This window comes from Phoca vitulina, unplaced genomic scaffold (assembly GCF_004348235.1).
Source record: "Phoca vitulina isolate PV1807 unplaced genomic scaffold, GSC_HSeal_1.0 scaffold77, whole genome shotgun sequence".
NCBI classification, from domain to species: Eukaryota; Metazoa; Chordata; class Mammalia; order Carnivora; family Phocidae; genus Phoca; species Phoca vitulina.
Window position 1 is genome coordinate 5,493,970 of NW_022589780.1, and position 24,385 is coordinate 5,518,354.

The following is a 24,385-nucleotide window of genomic DNA, read 5'->3' on the forward strand; positions in this document are numbered from 1 at the left end:
CAGATTGCTCCTCTGAGAGGCAGTATTCACAGAGAGGCCCCTGTGGAGACAAAGGAGCTGGCTGGCACCATTCCTGGACCCCACACCTCAACATAAACACAGAGCCACCTGGGAAGCAGCCCAGCACCAACATTGGCTGCCTAATTTGCTTACTCCAAACCCCACACCGCTACGTTCTGGAAGAAATACCCTTCTTAGTCAAGCTTGCATCAGTCCCAGCACCATGGGCCTCTCCCCCAGAAGACCAGCATAAGCACCTGCCCAAACCACATCTCCAAAGCCTGGACTTTTAACAGTCAACAGGCCTGGCTGGGATAGAGACAGGAAGGCCCAGCATTGATTCTGGAGAGAAGACAGCCAAAAAAAAAAAGGGGGGGGGGCAAACATTCCTAGAAACAGCAATCTGAAAAACACCTGAGGAACAGAGTGGGGAGATTATTCACTCTTTTTGGAGTGCTTTCCTGAGAGTCAGCCTTCATGGAAAAACTTCTCCAGGACAAAGGAGATGGCTGATATCATATCCCTCCTTCCCCTGCCACCACTTAGCATAAACACAGAGCCACCTGTGGAAGTAGCACAGCACCAACACTGGCTGCCTAAGTTACATACACCAAGCCCAATCCCTCTCTACTCTGGCAGAACCACCCTTTTCAATCAAGCTTGCCTCAGTCCCTGCGGGGTGGGCCATTACCCCAGAAGACCAGCACAAACCTCTGCCCACACCGTATCTCCTGACCAGAGAGTTCTGCAAGGCCACAGTTCTAACAGAAGTAGTATCAGGTCTCCTTTAACAAGCAGACCGAGCACAACTACTCAAAACTTGCCACATTCTGCCCAAAGACCAAATACTCCTCACTGCAGGCAAAGAGGACCTCTGCAGACTACTGTCCTGAAGGACAGAGCAGCCAAAACACAACATCAGAGCACACACAATACTCCGTGAAGTTCCAGGCCATGATGTCTTCATCATAAAGGTATTACTCCCAGGAGCAGGAAACATAACTGGCTTTCCCAACACAGAGAAAAAGGCAAAGACATAGACACATTGCCAAGACAGAGGAATTCATCTCAAATGAAAGAACAAGATAAGGCCACAGACAGAGATCTAAGCAAAACAAATATAAGTAACATGCCTGATGGAGAATTTAAAGAAACAGAAGGATACTCACTAGGCTTCAGAAAAAAATAGAATACATCAGGGAGACCCTTACATAGAGATAAAAGAGTTTAAAAAGAATCAAGCAGAAATGAAGAGTGCATAAATGAGATGAACAGCAGGCTGGAAGAAGCAGAGGAATGAATTAGTTACTTAGAAAACAAAATAATGGAAAATAATGAAGCTGAACAAAACAGAGAGAAAGAAGAATTATACAACATGAGAACTGACTTAAGAAACTCATTGACTCCATCAAATGTAACAACATTCATATTATAGGAGTCCCAGAAGAAAAAGAGAAAGGGGGACAGAAATTTTATTTCAAGAAATAATAGCATCTACATATTCAATGCAATCAACAACAACATTTTTCACAGAGCCAGAACAAACAACCTTAAAATTGGTATGGAACCAAAAAAGACCCCGAATAGCTAAAGGAATGTTGAAAAAGAAAACCAAAGCTGGAGGCATCATAATTCCGGACTTCAAGCTATACTACAAAGCTGTAATCATCAAGACTGGCACAAAAGCAGACAGAGAGATCAATGGAACAGAATAGAGACCCCAGAAATAGACCCTCAACTCTATGGTCAACTAAACTTCGACAAAGCAGGAAAAATATCCAATGAAAAAAAAAGACAGTCTCTTCAGTAAATGGTGTTGGGATAATTGGACAGCCACATGCATAAGATTGAAACTGACCATTCTCTTACAGCATATACAAAGATAAACTCAAAATGGATGAAAGACCTAACAGTGAGACAGGAATCTATCAAAATCCTAGAGAACACAAGCAGCAACCTCTTTGACCTCAGCACAGCAATTTCTTGCTAGACACGCCTCTAGAGTCAAGGGAAACAAAAGCAAAAATGAACTATTGGGACTTCAAGATGAAAAGCTTCTGCACAGCAAAGGAAACAGTCAGCAAAACTAATAGGCAACCTACAGAATGGGAGAAGATATTTGCAAATGATATACAAATAAAGGGCTAGTGTCCAAGATCTATAAAGAACTTATCAAACTCAACACCCAAAACAAATAATCCAGTCAAGAAATGGGCAGAAGACATGAACAAACATTTCTCAAAAGAAGACATACAAATGGCCAACACATACATGAAAAAAAATGCTTCACATTTTGAATCTAAATAAAAATGCTTGGCATCAGGGAAATACGAATCAAACCCAAAAAACCTCACAGCAGTCAGAATGGCTAAAATTAATAAGACAGAGGACAACAAAATTTGGTGAAGATGCAGAGAAAGGGGAACCCTCTTACACTGTTGGTGGGAATGCAAACTGGTACAGCCACTCTGGAAAACAGTATGGAGGTTCCTCAAGAATTTAAAAATAGAACTACCCTATGACCCAGCAATTGCACTACTAGGTATTTATCCAAAGGGTATAGATAGTGATTTGAAAGGACACACACACCCAAATGTTTATAGCAGCAATGTCCACAAGAGCCAAAATATGGAAAGAGCCCAGTAGTCCATTGACAGATGAATGGATAAAGAAGGTGTGGTATATATATATATGTATGTGTGTGTGTGTGTATACACACACACACACACACACACACACACATACAATGGAATATTACTCATCCATCAAAAATAATGAAATCTTGCCACTTGCAATGACATGGATGGAACTAGAAGGTATTATGCTAAGCAAAATATGTCAGTCTGAGAAAGATAAATACTATATGATTTCACTCATGTGGAATTTAAGAAACAAAACAGATGAACATAGGGAAAGGGAAGGAAAAATAAGATGAAATTTGAGAGTGAGATGCTGAACTCTAGGAAACAAACAGGGTTGCTAGAGGGGAGTTGGGTGGGGAGAAGTGATTAACTGGGTGATGGGCATTAAGGAGGGCACTGGATGTAAAGAGCACTGGGTGTTACATGCATCTGATGAATCACTAAATTGTATCCCTGAAACTAATAATACAGTGTATGTTAACTAAATTGAATATAAATAAATATTAAAAAATTGTACAAGAAGTTGAAGCCAGAGTAATCAGGCAAGAAAAAGAAATTGAATGTATCCAAGTTGGAAAGGAAGGTGTAAAATTACCTCTGCTGATGCGTGATATGATCCTATACACAGAAATTCCTAAAGAATATATATCTTAAGAAATATCAGCATTTATAAATAAATCCATCAAAGTTGTAGGATATGGAATCAATATGCAAAAATCAGTTTTATTTATATACACTAGCAATGAACAATACTACAAAGAAATTAAGAAAATAATTCCATTTAGAGTAGCATAAAAAACAATAGAGCACTTAGGAATAAATTTAATCAACAAGGCACAGGGCATGTACACTGAAACTACAAAACATTGCTGAAAGAAATCAAAGAAATCCTAAGTAAATGGAAACCATCCTGTGTTCATGTATTAAAAGACTTTGTATTGTTAAGATGGCAATAATGGCCAAAGCAATATATAAATTTAATTCAGTTGCTATTGAAAATCTCAGTGACATTTTGCACAAATGGAAAAGCTAATTCTAAAATGGATCATATGAGAACATTACCAAGATGGTGACACAGAAGGCTCCTGAATTTCTCTCTTCCCATGGATGCATCAAATATATAGCTACACGCAGATCAATTCCCTCTGAGATAAATCCAAAAACTAGTTTAGTGACTCGCACATTGGATGACTTAGAAAATACCCACATCAAAACAGGCAAGAATGGCTGAGACACATTCTTGTCATAATCTCCACCCCCAGCACAGTGTCTCACAGTTAGCAGGGTACCCCCCAACTCCCACCTTATTCCTGAGGAGAGGTTTGTACCACATGTCTCACAACCTAACTTTTAAGGCTGCCACCTAAGGGATGAACCCTCAAGTCACATAGGTCTGAGAACCAATGGGCATAGCATTCACAAATCCCACAGGACTATAGCAGATCAAAAAACAAAACAAAAAAACAAAAACAAAACAAAACAAAACAAAAAACAGTTGTTAAATTGGAATGCAGGTATTTGCTGCGGTGACCCCTGAAGCTCAGTACAGAGCCAGCAGACAAAAATGCCCATCTCCCAGTTTTTCCCTGGAAGGAATCTGATGGCATACTTTCCCAGCTATTCCCTTGGCGTCTGATTCCTAGTAGCCCACATCTAGCTGCTGACTGGAATCTTATTCAGAGACAGAAGAGCCAATGGGAACTTTCTTCACATTTTTCCTTCAGTTTGCTCCAACAGTAAAACCAAGTCATTAACTTCACTCTTAGAAAAAGTTTTTTTCACATGTCTAACATCCCAAGTTTGACAGCTGCCACACCTGAGGAGCAGACCCCCAAACCACATAGCTTTGACAACCAATGAAGCTTGCATTTATCAGTCCCATAGAAATACAGTAAACAAAGAAGAAGTTTTTAAATGGGCACACAAATTCTTCCTGTAGGTATACAATTGGGCTCAGCACAGAAGAAACAGGCAAAACTATCCATCTCCTAGTTTCTCCCTGGAAGGGGTTTGACTACATATTTTTCCAATAGTTGCCTGAGGGTCTGGCTTCTAATCTGCCTGCATCAAAGTGCTTACTGTGGTCCTCCTGGGAGCCTACAAAGACAAACTATTTCCTGAGAAAAGTTTGAGACTTTGTTGGAGACTACTGTTGGAGTGAGCCAAGGGGAGACAGTGGAGGATGTTCCACCTGTTCTTTAGGGCTCCCAGGAGGATGGGTTCCCAGTCTGCTCCTACAAGTAGGGTGATTAGAAACTGGAACCTCAGGAAGCAGCTAGGGAAATATGCAGTCAAATTCCTTCCAGTGAGAAACTGAGAGATGGCAGTTTTGTTTCTGTTTTTTGTTTTTGTTTTTTTTCCTGTGCTGAGCTCAATCAGAATAACTGCAGGAAGTTCTTGTGTGCCTATTTGAAAACTGCACTTTTTTTTGTTGTTGTTTAATGTTGTTCTGTGCATTCCAGTTACCCTTGAAGGCATAAAGAGAGAGAACGGAGAAAAAAAAGCTTATTCAAAGAAATAATGACTGAAAACTCATCAAGATCCTGAAGACTTGATCTTTAAGACAAGATCTTAAGCTCATCAAAGAAGCCTAAAAAACACCCAATAATATGAATCAAAAGAGGCCCACTCTAAGACAGGGTATAATTAAATAGGCAAAAGTTAAAGACAAAAAGAGAATCTTAAAAACAACTTATTACATAAAAGGGAACCCTCCCATAAGACTATCAGTGGATTTTTCCACAGAAATTATGGAGGATAGAAAGGAGTACAATATAGTCAAATATTGAAAGAAAAAAAAATTGCCTACCAAGAATATTCTACCACCAAATTTCCCTTCTGAATTGAGAGAGAGTTTTCCAAACACACAAAAACTGAAAGAATTACCATTAAACTGGCCTTATAGGAAATGTTCAAGGGAGTTCATCAAGCTAAAATAAAAGGATGGTAAATTAGTAACATGAAAACATATCAAAGTATAAATATCATTCATAAGAGTAAATACGTAGTTAAATTCAGAATTCTCTAATATTGCAATGGTGCTGAGTAAGCAATTTATTACTCTAACATAAAAGGTAAAAAAAAATATTTAAATGGCTGTAAATAATTTAATGGATACACAATATAAAATATGTAAATTGTAACTCAAAAACATTAAATGTGGGGGAGAAAGAATATAAAAATTGCAGAAGAGGGAGCACTCCCAAAGTCATTTTACAAGTCCAGTATTAACCTAATACCAAAGCCAGACAAGGACACTACAAAAAAAAAAAAAAATTGTAAGCTAATATCCCACATAAACATAGATGCAAAAATCCTCAACGAAATTTTAGCAAACCAAATTCAACAATATATGATCTTTTTAGATCATATACCATGATCAAGCGAGATAGATGCAAGCATGGCTTAACATATACAAGTCAATAAATGTGATACACCATCCTTAACAAAATGAAGGATAAAAATCTTACAATCAACTCAATAGATGCAGAAAAAGCATTTGACAAAATCTGACATCCTTTTATAATAAATGGAATGTACAGAATGTACTTTATTCATTTTTTAAAAGATTTTATTTATTTGACAGAGAGAGATACAGTGAGAGAAGGAACACAAGCAGAGGGAGTGGGAGAGGGAGAAGCAGCCTTCCCGATGAGCAGGGAGCCCGATGTGGGGCTCGATCCAAGGACCCTGGGACCATGACCTGAACCGAAGGCAGACGCTTACCGACTGAGCCACCCAGGCCCCCAGAATGTACTTTAACATAAAAAGGCCATATATGAAAAACACACAGCTAACAGCATATTCAGTGGTTAATAATAGCTGAAACCTTTTCCTCTAAGATCAGAAAGAAGGCTACAATGCCCATTCTCACCACTTTTTTTTTTTCTTCAAAATAGTACTGGAAGTACCTTCAGAGTTATTAAATAAGAAAAGGTTATAAAAGACATCCAAACTGGAAAAGAAAAAGTAAAATATCTCTGTTTGCAGATGACATAATATTAAATATAGAAACCCTAAGAGTTGAGGTGCCTGGGTGGCTCAGTCAATTAAGTGACTGACTCTTGGTTTCAGCTCAGGTTGTGACCTCACAGTCATGAGATCGAGCCCCGTATCAGGCTTCATGCTTAGCGTGGAGTCTGCTTGGGACTCTCTCTCCCTCTCCCTCTGCCCATCCCCCCTGAACTCTCTCTTTTTCTCTCTTTCTCTCAAATAAATAAATCTTACAAAAAAAAAGAAACCCTAAGAGTTTCACCCAAAAACTGTTGGAACAAATAAATGAATTCAGTGAAATTGCAGGCTACAAAATCAATACATAAAAATGAATTGTAATTGTCTGTTTAATGCAATCGCTATCAAAATACCAACAGCATTTTTTCTCAGAGCTAGAACAAACAATCCTAAAATTTGTATGGAACCACAAAAGATCTCAAATAGCCAAATCAACCTTGAAAAAGAAAATCAAAGCTGGAGGTACCATAATTCAATAAATGGTGTTGGGAATACTGGACAACAACATGAAGAAGAAAGAAACTGGACCACTTTCTTACACCATACACAAAAATAAATTCAATATGGATTAAAGACTTAAATGTGGGACAGGAAACCATCAAAATGCTAGAGAAGAATCCATGCAGTAACCTTTTTGACATTGGCCATAACGACTTCTTACTGGATAAGTCTCCTGAGGCAAGGAAAATAAAATGAAAAATCAACTATTGGGACTTCATCAAAATAAACATTTCTGTACAGCCAAGAAAACAATCAACAAAACTAAAAGGCAATCTTCAGAGTGGGAGATGTTTGCAAATGACATATCTGATAAAGGGTTAGTATCCAAAATCTACAAAGAACTTATCAAACTCAACACCCAAAAAACAAATAATCCAATTAAAAAATGGGCAGAAAACATGAATAGACATTTTTCCAAAGACAGAGAGATGGTCAACAGACACATGAAAAGATGCTCAACATCACTCATCATCAGGGAAATACAAATCAAAACCACAATGAGATACCATCTCACACCAGTCAGAATGGCTAAAAATAACACAGGAATCAACAAGTATTGACAAGGATGTGGAGAAAGGGGAACCCTCTTGCACTGTTGGTGGGAATGCAAATTTGTGCAGCCACTCTGTAAAACAGTATGGTGGTTTCTCAAAAAGTTAAATTTAGAATTACCCTATGATTCACCAATTGCACTACTAGATGTTTACCCAAAGGATACAAAAATACTAATTTGAAGGGATATGTGCACCCCTATGTTTATAGTAGCATTATCAACAATAGCTAAATTATGTAAAGAGCCCAAATGCCCATAGACTGATGAATGAAGATGTGGTATGTGTATACACACACACACACACACACACACACACACACAAATGGAATATTATTCAGCCATAAAAAAGAATGAAATCTTGCCATTTGCAACAACATGAATAGAGCTAGAGAGTATTATGCTAAGTGAAATAAGTCATTCAAAGCAAGACTAATACCATATGATTTCAGTCATATGTGGAATTTAGGAAACAAAGCAAACAATTATGGTGGGGGGGAAGAGAGGCAAACCAAGGAACAGACTCTTAAGTATAGTGAACAAACTGATGGTTACCAGAGGGGAAGTGGTCAGGGGATGGGTTAAATAAGTGATGGGGATTAAGGAGGGCACTTGCTGTGATGAGCACCCAATGCTGTATGTAAGTGCTGAATCACTAAATTGTACACCTGGAAGTATATTACACTGGATGTTAACTAACTGGAATTTAAATGAAAACTAAAAAAAATCAGTTTTGTTTGTATACATTAACAATGAACTATGGTAAAGGGAAATTAAGAAAACAATGGCAGGCTCCTCCCACAACGCTCTACCCCGGGATCCCCCCGGCTTGCCTGCCCTCCATGGCCGACAAAGACACAGCCTTTGATGATGCAGTAGAAGAATGTGTGATCAGTGAAGAGTATAAAATATGGAAAAAGAAAACCCTTTTTCTTTATGATTTGGTGATGACCCATGCTCTGGAATGGCCTAGCCTAACTGCACAGTGGCTTCCAGATGTAACCAGACCAGAAGGGAAAGACTTTGCCATTCATCGACTTGTCCTGGGAACACACACGTCAGATGAACAAAACCATCTTGTGATAGCCAGTGTGCAGCTCCCTAACGATGATGCTCAGTTTGATGCTTCACGCTACGACAGTGAGAAAGGAGAATTTGGAGGTTTTGGCTCAGTTAGTGAAAAAATTGAAACAGAAATCAAGATCAACCATGAAGGAGAAGTAAACCGGGTGCATATATGCCCCAGAACCCTTGCATCATTGCAAGAAAGACTCCATCCAGTGATGCTCTTGTTTTTTACTATACAAAACATCCTTCCAAACCGGACCCTTCTGGAGAGTGCAACCCAGACTTGCGTCTGCATGGACATCAGAAGGGAGGCTATGGACTTTCTTGGAACCCAAATCTCAGTGGGCACTTACTCAGTGTTTCAGACGACCATACCATCTGCCTCTGGGACATCAGTGTTGTCCCAAAGGATGGAAAAGTGGTGGATGCGAAGACCATCTTTACAGGACATACAGCAGTAGTAGAAGATGTTTCTTGGCATCTGCTCCATGAGTCTCTGTTTGGGTCAGTTGCTGATGATCAGAAACTTATGATCTGGGATACTCATTCAAACAATAGTTCCAAACCAAGCCACTCAGTTGATGCTTACACTGCTGAAGTGAACAGCCTATCTTTCAATCCTTATAGTGAGTTCATTCTGGCCACAGGATCAGCCGACAAGATTGTTGCCTTGTGGGATCTGAGAAATCTGAAACTTAAGTTGCATTCCTTTGAATCACATAAGGATGAAATATTCCAGGTTCAGTGGTCGCCTCACAATGAGACTATTTTGGCTTCCAGTGGCACTGATCACAGACTGAATGTCTGGGATTTAAGTAAAATTGGAGAGGAACAATCCCCGGAAGATGCAGAAGATGGGCCACCAGAATTGTTGTTTATTCATGGTGGTCACACTGCCAAGATATCTGATCTCTCCTGGAATCCCAATGAACCTTGGGTGATTTGTTCTGTATCAGAAGACAATATCATGCAAGTGTGGTAAATGGCAGAGAACATTTATAATGATGAAGATCCTGAAGGAAGCATGGATCCAGAAGGACAAGCGTCCTAGATATGTCTGCACTTCTTGTGATTTTAGACTCCCCTTTTTTTCCCTCTCAACCCTGAGACTGATTTAACACTGGTTTTGAGACACAGATTTTGTTTGGCTATCCCTCTATGATAGGTACCATCAACAATATTATTAGCCCAAACAGAGGGTGTTTTCTAAATATTAACTGGGGGACTTGATTCAGTAAAGTCACAGACTTATATTTAAATTTTCTTTAGGAATTTTCTAGTCACAAAGGTCTAAAGTAGCCACAGAAAGGGGAATATTATGTGTGGTTATTTTTCTTCTTAGGCTATATCCCCAAGTTTTTCAAACTCCTTTAAATAAAGGCTAAAGTAAGGAAAGAGTAGAGCCAAGTGAGGTAAGTGTCTGAGCCATGAAGTATAAATACCACAAGATGTCATTTTTATTCAGGAAATGGGGGAGATTCAAGTCATATAAATTCCTATTCTAAAATTTTCACACCTGACTTTCCAGGATACACATTTTCCTATGTAGACCAGTCTCCTCTCAGTTTCTTCAGTTAAGTCAAAACTATGTGTTCCTCTTTCCCCCATATATTTTTGCTTGTTAGTGTATTTCTTGAGCTGTTTTCTTCTTTCCTTTCTGTGAAATGGTTTTTTAAAAAACTTGGGACCACCAAGTTGTAAAGATGTATGTTTTTACCTGACAGTTATACCACAGGTAGACTGTCCAGTTGAGTTGAGAAGAGCGAATTGATAGCTTGTATTTGCTTTAAAATTAAATTAATCCTGGATAAAAGTTGCTTTTTTTTTTTTTAGGAGTTAGTCTTTGACCACTATTTTGGTACCATCTCAATTTTGGGTGACCTGTTTCACCAGCAGGTCTGTTACTCTCCATGACTAACTGTGTAAGTGCTTATAATGGAATAAATTGCTTTTCTACATAGAAAAAAAAGAAAAGAAAACAATGGCATTGATAATAACACCAAAAAATAGTATATTTAGGAGTAAATTTAATGAAGGGGATGACAGATCCATGAACTGAAAACTATATAACATTCATAAAAGAAATTGAGGAAGAGACAAATTAATGTGAAGATATTCTGTGTTCATAGATCAGAAGAATATTGTAAAATGTCCATACTACACAGAGTGATCTGTATATTCAGTGCAATCCCTATCAACATTCTTTTTTATATATTTTTAAATTTTCTTTTATTATGTTATGTTAATCACCATACATTACATCATTAGTTTTTGATGTAGTGTTCCATGATTCATTGTTTGCATATAACACCCAGTGCTCCATTCAATACATGCCCTCTTTAATACCCATCACCAGGCTAACCCATCCCCCCAACCCCCTCCCCTCTAGAACCCTCAGTTTGTTTCTCAGAGTCCATAGTCTCTCATGGTTCATCTCCCCCTCCGAATACCTCCCCTTCATTTTTTGCTCCTACTATCTTCTTTTTTTTAAGTGATTTTTTTCTTTTTTTCTTTTATTATGTTATGTTAATCACCATACATTACATCATTAGTTTTTGACGTAGTGTTCCATGATTCATTGTTTGTATATATCACCCAGTGCTCCATTCAATACATGCCCTCTTTAATATCCATCACCAGGCTAACCTATCCCCCCAACCCCCTCCCCTCTAGAACCCTCAGTTTATTTCTCAGAGTCCATAGTCTCTCATGGTTCTTCTCCCCCTTTGATTCCCCCCCTTCATTTTTCCCTTCCTACTATCTTCTTCTCTTTTTTTTTCAACATATAATGTGTTATTTGTTTCAGAGGTACAGATCTGTGATTCATCAGTCTTACACCATTCACAGTGCTCACCACAGCACATACCCTCCCCAATGTCTACCACCAGTCATCCCATCCCTCCCACCCCCCACCACTCCAGCAATCCTCAGTTTGTTTCCTGAGATTAAGAATTCCTCATATCGGTGAGATCATATGATACATGTCTTTCTCTGATTGACTTATTTGACTTAGCATAATACCCTCTAGTTCCATCCACGTCATTGCAAAGGGCAAGATTTCGGTTTTATTGATGGTTGCATAATATTCCATTGTATATATATATATACACATCTTCTTTATCCATTCATCTGTTGATGGACATCTTGGCTCTTTCCATAGTCCCTATCAACATTCTAATAGCATTTTTTTTCACAAAAAAATAAAAAAAAGCAACCCTAGAATTCATACAGAACTACAGAAGACCCTGAATAGCCAGAACAATCTTGAGAAAGAACAAAGCTGGAAGCATCACAATTTCTGCTTTCAAACTATATTACAAGACTATAGTAATCAAAACAGTATGGTACTGGCATAAAAACAGACACAGATTAATGGGAAAGAATAAAGAGTCCCAAAATAAACCCATGTTTATATGATCAATTAATTTATGAAAAGATCCAAAAATATGCAATGGGGAAATGAGAGTCTGTTCAATAAATAGTGTTAGAAAAACTGGACACTTATCCTCTGTACAAAAATCAACTCAAGGGGCGCCTGGGTGGCTCAGTTGGTTAAGCGACTGCCTTCGGCTCAGGTCATGATCCTGGAGTCCCGGGATCGAGTCCCGCATCGGGCTCCCTGCTCGGCAGGGAGTCTGCTTCTCCCTCTGACCCTCCTCCCTCTCATGCTCTCTGTCTCTCATTCTCTCTCTCTCAAATAAATAAATAAAATCTTTTAAAAAAAAATCAACTCAAAATGGATTAAAGATTTTAACATAATACCTAAAAATGTAAAACTCCTAGAAGAAAACAGGGGGTAAGCTCCTTGACATTGGTCTTGGCCATGATCTTTTTTTTTTTTTTTTTTTAATTTGACACCTAATACAAAGGCAACAAAAGTAAAAATAATCAAGTAGGACTACATCAAACTAAAAAGCTTCTGCACAGCAATAAATAATAATAATAATAATAACTATCAATAAAATGAAAAGGCAACCTATGGAAAGGGAGAACATATTTTCAATCCACATATCTGATGAAAAGGGATTAACAACCATAATATAGAAACAACTCATACAACTCAGTCAAAAAACAAATAACTCACTAAAAACAAGCAAGGGACTTCAATAGGCTTTTTTTTTTTTTCAAAAAAGACATAAAATGGGGCGCCTGGGTGGCTCAGTCGTTAAGTATCTGCCTTCGGCTCAGGTGATGATCCCAGGGTCCTGGGATCGAGCCCCACATTGGGCTCCCTGCTCCGCGGGAAGCCTGCTTCTCCCTCTCCCTCTCCCTCTGCTTGTGTTCCCTCTCTTGCTGTCTCTCTCTCTGTCAAATAAATAAAAATTAAAAAAAAAAAAAAGACATAAAAATGGCCAAAAGGTATATGAAAAGTTTTTCAACATCACTAATCATTAGGGAAATGCAAATCAAAACCACAATGAGATAATACCTCACACATGATAGAATGTCTATTATCAAAAAGACAGGAAATAACAGATACTGGCAAAGATAGGGAGAAAAACAGACCTTTGTATGCTGTTGGTGGGAATGTAAACTGGTACAGTCAGTATGGAAAACAGTATAGAGATTTCTCAAGGAATTAAACCTGGAACCATCTTATGAATCAGCAATCCCAATTCTGGATATGTATTGAAAGGAAATAAAATTATGATCTCAAAGAGATATCTGTACTTGCATATTCGTTGCAGCATTATTCACAATAGTCAAGGTGTGGAAATAATCTAAATGTCTGTTGACAGATGAATAGATAAAGAAATGTTAGATAGATGATAGATAGATAGATAGATAGATAGATAGATAGATAGATGATAGATAGATAGATAGAGGAATATTATTCACCCTTAAAAGAAGGTAATCCTGCTATTTGTAAAAAATGGATAAACCTTGAGGACATTATACTAAGCAAAATAAGTTGACAGAGAAAGAGAGATACTGTATAGTATGACTTATATGTGGAATCTTAAAAAAAAAATGTTGAACTCACAGAAAAAGAAAGTAAAATGATGGTTGCCAAGGGCTATGAACTGGGGGAAATAGGAAGAATTTGGTAAAAGGATACCACCATTCAGTTACAAGATGAATAAAGTTTGAGGATGTAATGTATAACATGGTGACTATAGTTGATAATACTGTACTGTATGATTGAAATTTGCTAAGAGAGTAGAACTTGTGTTCTCACAAAAAATGGTAAACATGAGGTGATGGATATGCTAATTAACCTGAGTGTGGGAATGCTTTCACAATGTATACACATATCAAATCATTATGTTGTTCACTTTAAATATATTACAATTTTATTTGTCAATTATACCTCACGAAAGCTGGAAAAAGAAGGATTAACATGGAGTCATATGGAATTGCAGGGGATCCCCAATTAAAAAAAGATCTTATAGAAGGAAAACAAAATTGGAGGAAACACACTTAGTGATTTCAAAACTTACTACAAAGCTGCAGTTACCAGGGCACCTGGGTGGCTCAATCAGTTAAGCATTTGCCTTCGGCTCAGGTCATGATCCCACATCTGGCTCCCTGCTCAGAGGGGAGCTTGCTTCTCCCTCTCCCTCTGTTCCCCAACCCATGCTCTCTTTCTCACTCTCTCTTGCTCTCTCTATCTCAAATAAATAAATAAAATCTTAAAAACAAAAGCTGCAGTTACCAAAATAATGTGGTACTGGTATAAGGACAAACATATAGATCAGTGAAATACAATTAAGAGTCCAGAAATAAACCCATATATATGGTCATTGATTTTTGACAAAGCTGCCAAGATCATTTATTCCATGGGAAAGACGTCTTTCCAACTAATGGTGTTGGGACAACTAGAGAGCCACATACAAAATAATGAAATTAGGCCCCTACCTCACACAATATAGAAAAATTTACTCAGCAATACAGATGTCAACAAAATACCTTGGCTAACTGAATTTAAATAACAACAACAACAACAAAGTCAACAAAATGGCAGCTTAGGAATTTCTACCACTCATCCCTTCCCACACTCCTTAATGTGAATAGCTATTTGGACTCAAAAATACCTTCACAAAAGCCAAGGATTCCAGGTGAGGAATTACACAGGTGAGGGATTTCTGGGCGAAGCACAGAAATCAGAAAGGATGCATTGAGAAGTATAGGAAATATAGATTTGTACTACTCCCAGTACCCTTGATTACACTCAGGCAGCTCAGCACTGAGAGAGACACCTTCCACATGGGAGAAGGAGAGTATAACAAGAGTGCCTGACTTCACATGGACCCCAAAGTGGGCGTGAACCCATCACCTGACCTCTTATCCAGGAATATACCAGCATACCACACTTCTTAATTTAAATGATGCATTAAAAAGAACTTGCTGAAAGGGGCTATCCAAGAAGCTTACTTATTCTTCCTTCCAAGAAAAGTATAGGCCCTGGAGAGAACTCCTGTCTATCTGGATGGTGTTTCTATAGCCAGAACCTCTATCACAAGCCCCACCTCTTAAAAAGACCAAAATGCAGTGCTGTGGAGGCATGAATTTCCTGGGTCTTTGTGAAATGAAAGCAGCCTCCTGCAAATAAGAGAATTATTACTATGTTCTATTTTCCTTTCTGTATTAAAAAGATTATCTCTAAGAGCATTAAAGAAAACACATAACAATAAAAATGGAAGTGTCTCATAATCCCACCACCCTAATATCACTAGGTTCATGTTTGATTTTTTCCTTCCATATGCATGCATATTTTAAATGGGCTTCAACCGAGATGACTGGGGAATTTGGTGCATATTTTCATTTACCATTCTATCATAAGCATTGTGTCACATAACTTTGCAGTCTTCCTAATTTTTTTTTTCTCAAGGCTACCTAATGTTCCATTCTGTTGATGTACAGCCAGTCCCCTAATGGTGGACCATCTTGCTGTTTCCATTTCTTCATCAATAAGGCTGCAACAAGCATCCCTATGTGCATAGCTTTTCCGTGCCTTTTGGAGTCACTCCTTGAGACAAATTTCTGTAATTAGAATTCTTGGATCATAGAATATGAATTTATTTGTGGCTCTAACTGAATATTTCTGTAGTGCTTTGCCAAGGGGTCCAGCAAATTATTTCCAAGGTTTCTAAGAGTACAGGAGTATGCCTATTTTTATAAAACTTTAATAGCACTGGATATCATTACTTAAAATATTTTTTTGCTATTTTATTGTGACTAATACATTAAAGCTTCCTAATTTGAAATGCAGTTGTGGCAGAGTTGTTAAGACCCTAAGTTCTAAAAACAAACTACCTGGGTTTGCATCCTGGTTGCCACCACAATAGAAGATGTGAGACCTGAAGAGAGTTATTTAACCTCTCTGTGATCCCATTTCCTCACTGGAAAATGTGGGCGATAATAGTATCTAGCTTATAAGGAAACTTAAGCAGAAAAAACCTAAGGCAGGATGACACAGGAAAAAAAAAAAAAAAGAAAGAAAAAAAACACCTACTCTGGGAATCATGGGACCTAGGCTCTAAGCTGTGCTGTGCTAAAATCTGAGTGTGACCTCAGGCAGTTTTCCTCCCCCTCCCAGCCTCAGTCTCCTCAAATGTTTTTAAAATATAGGAACACCATCACTTCTTCTCAGGCTTATGTACATAAAATAGCCAGCAAAATGTATACCATAATAATTGTTTCTTTATGTGTGCTGCATCTTTGTTTCCTGTCTAGAGCGCGAGTCCCTTGCCTTGGGCACCTGCCTTAGTACCTTCTGTGTTTAGGCTTGAACCCCAGCCTTGCACTCATCAATCTTGTGCCCAAAGCCTCAGCCCAATTTGTGACTGTAAGAGTGGATGAAGTGATCCCCCAATTCCCTTTAAGATCTAACAACTTGGCTCTCTGTGAAATTAAATCTCTTCAGTTCATGGCCCATTTAGTGCCTCTGGCATTTTTCTGCTTCAAAATGGGTTAATCTCTCTCCTCTTTGTATTTCCTTCCAGGATAGGTGTGCTTCCTCTGTGGCAGCCTGGTCAAGTCCACAAAAGGCCAGGTCAGAGTTCACAGGCTCCAGGACTTAGGTGATAGCTATCTTCTGCCTGAGCACCCTGGAAAGTCCTCCAGTCTAAAGTACCTATCCACCTCAAGCAGTCACCTCAAGATTAGAGTACCCCGCTTTTAACTTTCTCCACATGCATTCTTGGCTTGGGGCCAGACTGTCAAGTTGGCCAAGACTTTAGACCCTAGTTTCAAGGTCTATACTTTCCCTCACTTTGGTATCAAGATTTGCTCTCTGTCCCCAATTCCAAGTACTCAAGAATCTTTTACTCTCTGTCTCTCCAATTCCTTAGGAAAACCTGAGCTAAAGAAGGAATCAAAACTCATTCACACTGATGCAGTAGCAACTGTTAACATCTACAAGTGTGAAAGGACAAAGAAAGGACTGCATCTTCAAACAGAAATTAAAGCCTTTCTTAATTTAATAATTCACAAGGTAGAGTGAAATAAGACATGGTTGTGGTGAAGATGAGGTAGTAGAATAAGACTCAATGTCACAGAAGAAACTTTCAGCAATGACTGTGTTTAATTTTTTTTCTGGGTTCCCAGAGAAAAGAAGGTATTTTTTCAGGGTCATACAACACAAGGCTTTTCATCAAACATTTACTGTGTGTGTACTATTCTATATTCAGCACTGTGCCAGGCACTGGGGTTTCAGAGATAATTTATATACAAGAAACTTATAGTGTAGCAGGAGGTACAATAACTTGGGTAAATTAATAGTTGCACTAATAAGTATAGATAGAATGCTATGGTCATATAGAGAAAATAAATGTTTAAACCAACTTAGGAATTTAAAAGTTTCTGGGAGTGTGACATTTTCACTGGACCTTTACAATATACAGGATTTCAATGGTCAAGACATTCAATTTTGGCATTCTTGAAAGGGGCAACAATGTGAGTAAAGGTACACATTATTCATTAATAGAAAATGTATTTAGAAAAAGAGAAGTAATTTAACGTGTTTGGGTGAAGTGTTGTGTGTCATAACATAGCTAAGCAAGCAGGAAGGGCCAAACGGATGGAATGTGAAAGGTGAAAGGTATGAGATGCAAGAAGGAATAGTGATCAGACACTGGCAAATATTGAGGTAAATCTAAATGCATTGATTATATAAAACAAAATAATAATATTTAATATAAGAAGGTAAAAATAAAATGGAAATAAAATACTTGATAGAAATAGCATATAAGTCAGAATTGGATGATGAGAGTTAAAGTACTCAAAGATCATGTATCATTTAGGAGGAATGTCAAAACATGAACTAAAATTGGAATTTTGTTAGTTAAGTATGGATATTAAAATAGCCAGAATAAACACTAAAAGGCTAAACAGAGTATATAACTTACAAATGACAGAGGGAGAAAAAAATGGAGCAAGAAGAAAAACCTCCAATCATTCCAAAATATGGTAATAAAGTCAGGGAAAGGGGGGAAATAGAATAAATGGGACATGGGCCACCTGGGTGGCTCAGTTGGTTAAGCATCTGCCTTCAGCTCAGGTCATGATCTCAGGGTCATGGGATTGAGCCCCGTGTCAGGCTCCCTGCTCAGCAGGGAGTCTGCTTCTCCCTCTCCCTCTGCTCCTTCCCCTGCTCATGCTTGCTTTCTCTCTCTCTCTCTTTCAAATAAGTAAATAAACAAAATTTAAAAAAAGAATAAATGGAACAAATAATAAGTGCATAGAAATGAATAAAAAAAACTTATTAGCAATCACAGTGAATGGAAATACACAAATTTGCCCTGTTGAAAGACAAAGGTCACCAGGCTATTTTTAAAATCCTGCCCTAAGCAGTTCAAAAAATATATATGTAAAACATTAGGGCACAGAAAAAGTGAATGTCAAAGTATGGAAAATGTACAACAGACAAATACTATCAACAACAATGAAAAGGGTAGTGTGGCTATATTATCAGTCAAAATAGACTGTAAAGCAAAAAGCATTAGTAGAGATAAAAGAGGGTCATTACATAGTGATGAAATGATCAATTCACCATTAAGATATAACAGATATAAACTTATATGTATCCAACAACATAGGCTCAAAATTTATAAAGAAAAATAACAATGAAGAGAAATTGATAAATTATGCCATCACTGAGAAATTTTACACATCTCTCTCAAGATTGATAAAACAGACAGAGTCAGTAAAGGTATAAAAGACTTTAACAAAACAATGAATAGAATTGTTCACCAAGCAATTGGAGAATACATATTATTTTTAAACATGCATGAACATTTATGAAAATTGACCCTGTGCTAGGCCATAAGACTAACTTCAAGAAATTTCAAAGGATTAGCATCCTGCAGATCAACAAAATGAAATCAATTTGGAAACCAATAGCAAAAAGATAATTAAAGATACATTTAGAAATGAAAAAGTACTAAAAACTCATAAGCCAAAGAAGTCAATGGAAAATTTGAAAATAAATAAAACTGAAAAATAATGACTATAACACAAAGTAAAACTAAAGCAGTAAAAGGAAAATTTTAGCTATAAATATTCATATAAAAAAGGCTCAATATCACTGATCATCAGGGAAATACAAACCAAAACTACAATGAGATATCACCTCACACCTGTCAGAAGGGCTAAAATCAACAATGCAAGAAACAATAGGTGTTGGTGAGGATGTGGAGAAAGGGGAACCCTCTTGCATTGTTGGTGGGAATGCAAATTGGTGCAGCCACTCTGGAAAACAGTATGGAGTTTCCTCAAAAAATTAAAAATGGAACTACCCTGTGATCTAGGAATTGCAGTACTAGGTATTTACACAAAGAATACAAAAATACTAATTTGAAGGGATACATGCTCCCCAATGTTTATAGCAGCATTATCTACCATAGCCAAATTATGGAAACAGCCCAAGTGTCCATTGACTGATGAATGGATAAAGATATATAATGGAACATTAATCAGCCATAAAGAAGAAAGAAATCTTGCCATTTACGATGACATAGATGAAAATAGAGAGTATCATGCTAAGCGAAATAAGTCAGTCAGAGAAAGACAAATACTATAAGATTTCGTTCATATGTGGAATTTAAGAAACAAAACAAATGAGCAAAGGTGGGGGGGGGCGAGAGAGAGAGAAGAAAACCAAGAAACAGACTTTTAACTGTAGAGAATAAACTGACAGGTTACCAGGGGAGAGGTTGGTGGGGGGATGGGTTATATAGGTGATGGGGATATTTTGATCAGCACCTGGTTTTGTATGGAAGTGTTGAATCACTATATTGTACACCTGAAACTAATATTACACTGTATATTAACTAACTGGAATTTAAGTTAAAAAAAAAACTTAAAAAAAGGAAGGCTCAAAATTAAAGATTTAAGTACTCAACTTAAGACGTTAAAAAAGGAAAAGTAGAATAAACCCAAAGAGTAAAAGATAAGGAATAACACAGACATAATTTCATGATGTATTGCCAGATTGTTTTCTACTTTACACTCTAACCAATATTGTCTCAGCATTCCTATTTCCCAAATGATCATCAATATTTGATGTTTTCCTCCTTACTAATTTTTGTCACTTTAATCCGTATAAATTAGAAGCTCATTATTTGATCTGTTCACCAGATAAATTGAATGTCTTCTCGTATACTAATGAGCCATCCAGATTTGTCTTTTTGTGAGTTATTTTATTTTATAATTTTCTGTTTTTCTTATTGGATTTTGAGAGGTACTCAAGTGTTAGAACCTCATGACTGGTGTTTGGATGTGGGACATTAGGGACAGTGACAAGTCAAGGATGAGGATATCAATTTAGACTTCTCTGAGTTATCACTTCTCACCAAACAGCCCTGGTTATACCACTCTCCATGGAGTATGGTATCCACCTCCTCTATAATTTGATTTTTTATCCTGTGAACAAGTTCTGGTTTGTGACTATCCTTCTCAAATAATAGTCCCACCATTGGACAAAGCCATCCAGGTCACCTCTCATTATAGACTTCTATAAATTCAGATTTGATATAACCATAACACTAATTGTGGATTAATGAAACAACTAGAACTCACCAACACAATGGTGAAATGGTAGGGCTTTCTGTATTTGGAGTCTGTGGTATTTCTCTTTTCATAAACTGATCTTAAGCACCTTGAGGGTTGTGTATAACATTACCATCCCTCGCTACTTAGAACTTCTTTGTTTTAAGATTTTATTTATTTATTTGAGACAGAGAGAGAGAGAGAGAGCACTCAAGTGGGGGGGGAGGATCAGAGGCTTAGGGAGAAGCAGACTCCCAGCTGAGCAGGGAGCCTGATGCGGAGCTCAATCCCAGGACCCTGAGCTGAAGACAGACACTTAACCAACTGAGCCACCCAGGTGCCCCACTACTTAGAACTACTAGTCTGCACAGCAGCTAGCTATTAATTCTACAAATATTTTCTGAGGTATATGATTGAATTAGGAGTAGAACATAGATTAGTGAGACCAGGCAAATGGGTTTCATATTTTTAGGAAACAAGTCGGTTCCAACAGAGAGAATTCAGTTCCCTAAACATGGACTGCACTTCCTTTCTCCATTTACCTATTTCAATGGTATATGCCATCAGTCATAATGCAAGGCTGCTTATGAAGACCATCCCTCTTCCTTGGGATGCAAGTCAAATCATATACTTTTCCCATGGTGTGTCAAAAGAATACTTCAAGAAATAAAATCTTAAAAAAAAATACTTCAAGAAAGAGAGCATAAAGTAGTCATTATGAGCACAGGCTCTGAAGTCATCAGACATCTAGATCTGAACCCAGTTTCTACAACTTGATATATGTGAATTTGAGCAAATTATTTAACCTCTCTGAGCTTCAGTTTCCTTATCTGGCAAATGCTACCTATTTCTTTGGAATGTTATGAAGATTAAATGAGGTAATGTGTATATCCAGGCCTTTGAGCATAGTTAATCCTTTATGAACATTAACAATTATATACTATCTGTTATTCATTGATACAATAGTGCATTAGCATAAAGCAGAAGTAAATTAGGCAAGATTATATAATGAAGTGGAAAGAACACTGGCCTGTAGTTAATAGACCTGGGTTCAAGTCTTGACTCTACCAATACTAAGTATAGAAGCACAGATTTTAAAGGTTTATTTCAAGAGGGATAAGTAGTACAGAACATATCTGGGCCATAGATTTTGTGGAAGAGCATGGTAAGGTGGTGATCTTATGGAGAGTGTTGAATGCCAAATCTGGGTCTTTGTAAGGTACCAGGACATGACTGGATTTGTGCTTTAGGATTGTATTCTGGAAGCAAAATGGAGGCTTAATCTGTACCCAGGATTCTTTGCCTTGTGGATGTTTCTACAAATTATTTTAGTCTTCACTTGGTCTAGTTACTCACCAGTTTAGCCATCTGTGCATCTACATCTTCATGCTTAATACAGTCTTCTTCCTTTTCCTCTGTGGAAGAAACTCCAGTTCTTAACCAGACCCACTCATGTTGGTACAACTTTACCAAGCTGAATGAATAAAAAAGTGCTAAGGTTATAGTCACTTCCCCCATGTACTGAGTCTCTCCATCTGAAAAGTAAGAAGAGAAGGAATTGAATTGGGTGATCTCTGAGGTCCTTTTGAAATTTGATGTTTTCTGATTCAATACTTTCTCATCACTATGCTTCCTTCCTGAGGTTAGCTTTGGTGTTCTAACAGCAATGAGAAAGAACACCAAACCAGCCTCTCCCTCACATGGACAAGATGTACATTTCTACCTCTGATTTGCTTATCTACACCTTCAAATAAACTGACATACTGTTCTTTGTATGGCCCATGGTGAATGAGAAAAGGTAAATGACCCACAGGGGAGCTGAATTGATCTCATTGACCTCAATAATGAAGTGTGCTAATCAACTGAACTAATTTGCTATACAATAATAAAGCAATTTAATGGCCTTATCTGGACTTCCCAAGGGAAGATACCAAGAAGAAAGAGGTTCAAAAAAAGTTATTTTTCTCCTGAAAAAGGAGTGGTGGAAGGAAAGAAACTAGTACTTCTTAAGAACCTACTATATCAGTCCCTGTGCTTATTTTACACATTCTCATATATTACCTCATTCTGCTATGAAGGATTCCAGATACAGTATCTAACCCTCAAGATTGACTCCTTCTTATCCCCCACAATCCCCTATGTGTCACTCTTCCTGGTTGAAGAGGATGACATACTCACATAGAAGAGGAAGACTTGGCCAAAGACTTAAGAGTAATTACTCTTACTGGAATCTTTATTATCACATTTAATCCTTCTACCAGCTTCCATGAGGTCCAGAGTCTCTTGCCTCCAGGTAAGACCGATGATAAAACAAGTTCCACAAACTGAAATGGCTTACCCAAAGTCACACACTAGCAAGTGTTCGACCTGGAATTGGAACCCCAGACTTCTGATACCATGCTGAGTCCTGTTTCTACTGTCCCTTGTAGGCACACTTAGATTCCTCAATTCTTGGGGACTAGGAATAGTAGAACAGAGTTAAACATCAGGAACACTGAATAGGCAACCCAATGAAGTTGTGAGCTAAGGTTCCCAAAAGATCTTCAAACTGAGATAGCCTCCCACCTTTAAGGATTGAGAAATGTACCAAAGCCATCAAAGTAAATCAAACAGCTGATGAATTAACTGTATTTCCATGTAAAGGAAACCACATTGTAAGACCAGTGAGACATCAGTACAGCCTAAGTTGGCTCCAGTCCACTTCCTCAGGCACGCACTTTCTGTGTCATTAAAATGTTCTTGTCTGGTCCTTGCCTACTGCTAATTGGAGGAGAAATAAAGCCTCAAAATTGACAAAAAGGTTCCTGGAACCTCCCCAGCTTGCCCCAGACTCCATGAAATAAAGGCGCTGGTGGTACCTCAGCTTCATGAAATTGTCCACAACAAAGAGCAAAGGAAGGAGTTGGAAGAGCCAAATAAGACAAAAAGAAAACTATTTTTTTTTCTCACAATGAAATAAACTCATGGCAACAGGACCCTCAGCAATTTTTCTGTCCAAATCACTTGACATAAGCCATAAAGCCTCCACTGACACAGAGTCATGAATTCATACGTACACATACCCAATGCCTTCTACATGCATGGCCTTCATACCTGGTGCTGAATTTTATGCCAGGTACACTCATTAATCAACCTTATTGCATTAACTCTTCCAAACAACCCTAGAGAATGAGGGTAATAATAGCTAATGTTCACTGACTAGTTACTGGTTCCTGCCTCTGTTTTCTAAGCTTTGCACATATTAACTCATTTAATTTTCACAATAAATCTATGAGGAAAGTTCTACCATATTTCATCAATTTTAGATGCACTTAAAAAAAATAACATCATTGGGGCGCCTGGGTGGCTCAGTTGGTTAAGCGACTGCCTTCGGCTCAGGTCATGATCCTGGAGTCCCTGGATCGAGTCCCGCATCGGGCTCCCTGCTCGGCAGGGAGTCTGCTTCTCCCTCTGACCCTCCCCCCTCTCATGTGCTTGCTCTCTCTCATTCTCTCTCTCAAATAAATAAATAAAAAATCTTTAAAAAATAAAAAAATAAAAAAATAACATCATTAAAATTTGAATGTATCTTGTTTTCTTTTAACACCTTGTTTATCTTTCAGAACACTTATCACAAATTATA

General features: G+C 37.8%; 1 protein-coding gene across 1 annotated transcript; it reads left to right on the forward strand.

Annotated features, from left to right (window-relative positions):
• Positions 1-8,546: 8,546 nt before the first annotated feature.
• Positions 8,547-9,823, forward strand: LOC116625376 (histone-binding protein RBBP4-like). The gene is given in 2 exon segments (XM_032393869.1): positions 8,547-8,934; positions 8,937-9,823. Coding segments are annotated over 2 exon segments (1,275 nt in total).
• The last annotated feature ends 14,562 nt before the right edge of the window (positions 9,824-24,385 follow it).